Source organism: Anneissia japonica, unplaced genomic scaffold (assembly GCF_011630105.1).
Source record: "Anneissia japonica isolate Jap-2015-1 unplaced genomic scaffold, ASM1163010v1 scaffold90121_len1816_cov93, whole genome shotgun sequence".
Classification (NCBI taxonomy): domain Eukaryota; kingdom Metazoa; phylum Echinodermata; class Crinoidea; order Comatulida; family Comatulidae; genus Anneissia; species Anneissia japonica.
The window spans coordinates 1-1,816 of NW_022704563.1; the positions used below are offsets into that span (position 1 = coordinate 1).

The window sequence follows — 1,816 nt, forward strand, 5'->3', positions numbered from 1 at the left end:
ACTGGTAAATAAATGAAATGTCATAGAGTTTTAAAATATAAAATATACAAATGCATTGTGTTACTGGGTTATTATAATTCTATAGTTGACTAATAGGCCTTATTGAATATAGGCCTATCATTGCCTATATTTTATTTTAAAAATAATTACATTTTTACCTGTGTGCCAAAATGCCAAAGGCATTCTCTACAACCCGGCGAGCACGGGACAATCTATAGTTAAATATTCGCTGTTGCCTAGTCATCTGTCGATGTGGGTACGGCTTCATCAGCCAGGAACGCATTGGAAATGTGTCATCGGCTACTATGCTGTACGGCACAGGCTGATCATCGTTTGGTAGCGGTGCTGGCTCTGGTAGCCCCAATTTGCCCTTCTCCAATGCATCACGCAAAGTACAGTCTTGGAAAACTCCGCCATCTGAACACCGGCCATTGGCGCCAATGTCTACATAAAGAAACCTTGAGTCTGCGTCAACTAATGCCATTAATATAATGGAATGGAATCCCTTATAATTGTAATACTTGGAACCGCCATTTCGAGGACATTTGATGGCGATGTGTTTACCATCTAGTGCTCCTATTGTGTTTTCGAAGTTCCATCGTTTGGAATAGGCCTGGCTAACCAGTTTCCATTCTTCTGGAGTACTTGGGCACTTCATGTACTCCCCCACGTACTCAGCGAAAATAGCCTCGCATGTTTCCGGCACCAGTTTAGATATTGAGTTATTTGCCACCCGGAATCCGTATTCCAGACTCTTGTAAGAGTCCCCAGTGGCAAGGTATCGCAGGGTGATGGCCAGTCGCAATCCCGGATCAAGTGACTTTCTCATTCTGGTATCCTGCTTTCGGATCCTTGGACTAACACGAACCAACATTTGCTGAAAAAGTTCAGGATCAATTCGCTGAAAGTTACTAAATCAAGTGTGGTCCTCCATTTCCATTTCCAACATTAAAGGTTCATGCAAAGACCTGTGCATTAACCAGGGTCTAGTCCAAAAACGCCTTTCTCTTTCCTTCATCCTTCCCATACGTTGGCTCCTAGCAACTAAAACAGCCGCAATGGCAGCATTTATAAGTAGTTCTTATTCTAGGAGCACCAAAATATTTCTGTTGGCTTCCATGTTTTATGCGAATTTGCAAAACAGAACGTCAATTCTAATAGCTTGGAATGCCCTTACCTAATATCTAATTCGGTACAACTCCTAACGCTCATAATAATCTCGTAAGCTCCTAGTGAACTCGGTGTTTCGCTCGGCATAATTCTTACATAACTCGTAGCCAACTCCGTAAGGTCGTACATCATTCGTAGCTAACACGTAGTAAGCCCGTATGGAGATCACTAGTTTCACGAGTTTTTAACTCGTGCGACTCCTGGATAAAATCGACCTAGGTGGGAGAGGGGCTTAATACATTGTTGACTTTTTAGTTCTTTCTAGGACAAGTCTAGGCATGACATTTTGTTTTGTAATCTTGCTTTTGGAAGACTGTTCATTTGGGTACCCGTTCATTTGGAAATTAGACAGAAACCACCCCTGGACAATAACCACCCTGACAAAAACCACCCAGAATGGGTATATATATTTTATATATTTTTATTACTATTATATTTATAATTGTAATCATAAAGATAGTGATAAAGCCAAAAAAAAATTGTGTTGTCTAAGCAACGAAACATTAAAGCTCTTCCACACTATCAAAGTTTATGACAAATAACTGTAATATGCCCATATTTATGTGTGTAAATATGCCCATATATGGGCACATCACACAAAATTGTCACATAAAATTTGATAGTGTGGGCAGACCTTTAGAAATTG

The 1,816-nt window shown here is 40.3% G+C and overlaps 1 protein-coding gene across 1 annotated transcript; it reads right to left on the reverse strand.

Annotated features, from left to right (window-relative positions):
• Window positions 1-158: 158 nt before the first annotated feature.
• Window positions 159-829, reverse strand: LOC117104758 (protein ALP1-like; the record flags this gene model as incomplete). The annotated part of the gene is made up of 1 exon (XM_033245615.1): window positions 159-829. A coding segment is annotated over exon 1 (671 nt), but the record flags the coding sequence as incomplete, so codon positions are not given.
• Between the last annotated feature and the right edge of the window lie 987 nt (window positions 830-1,816).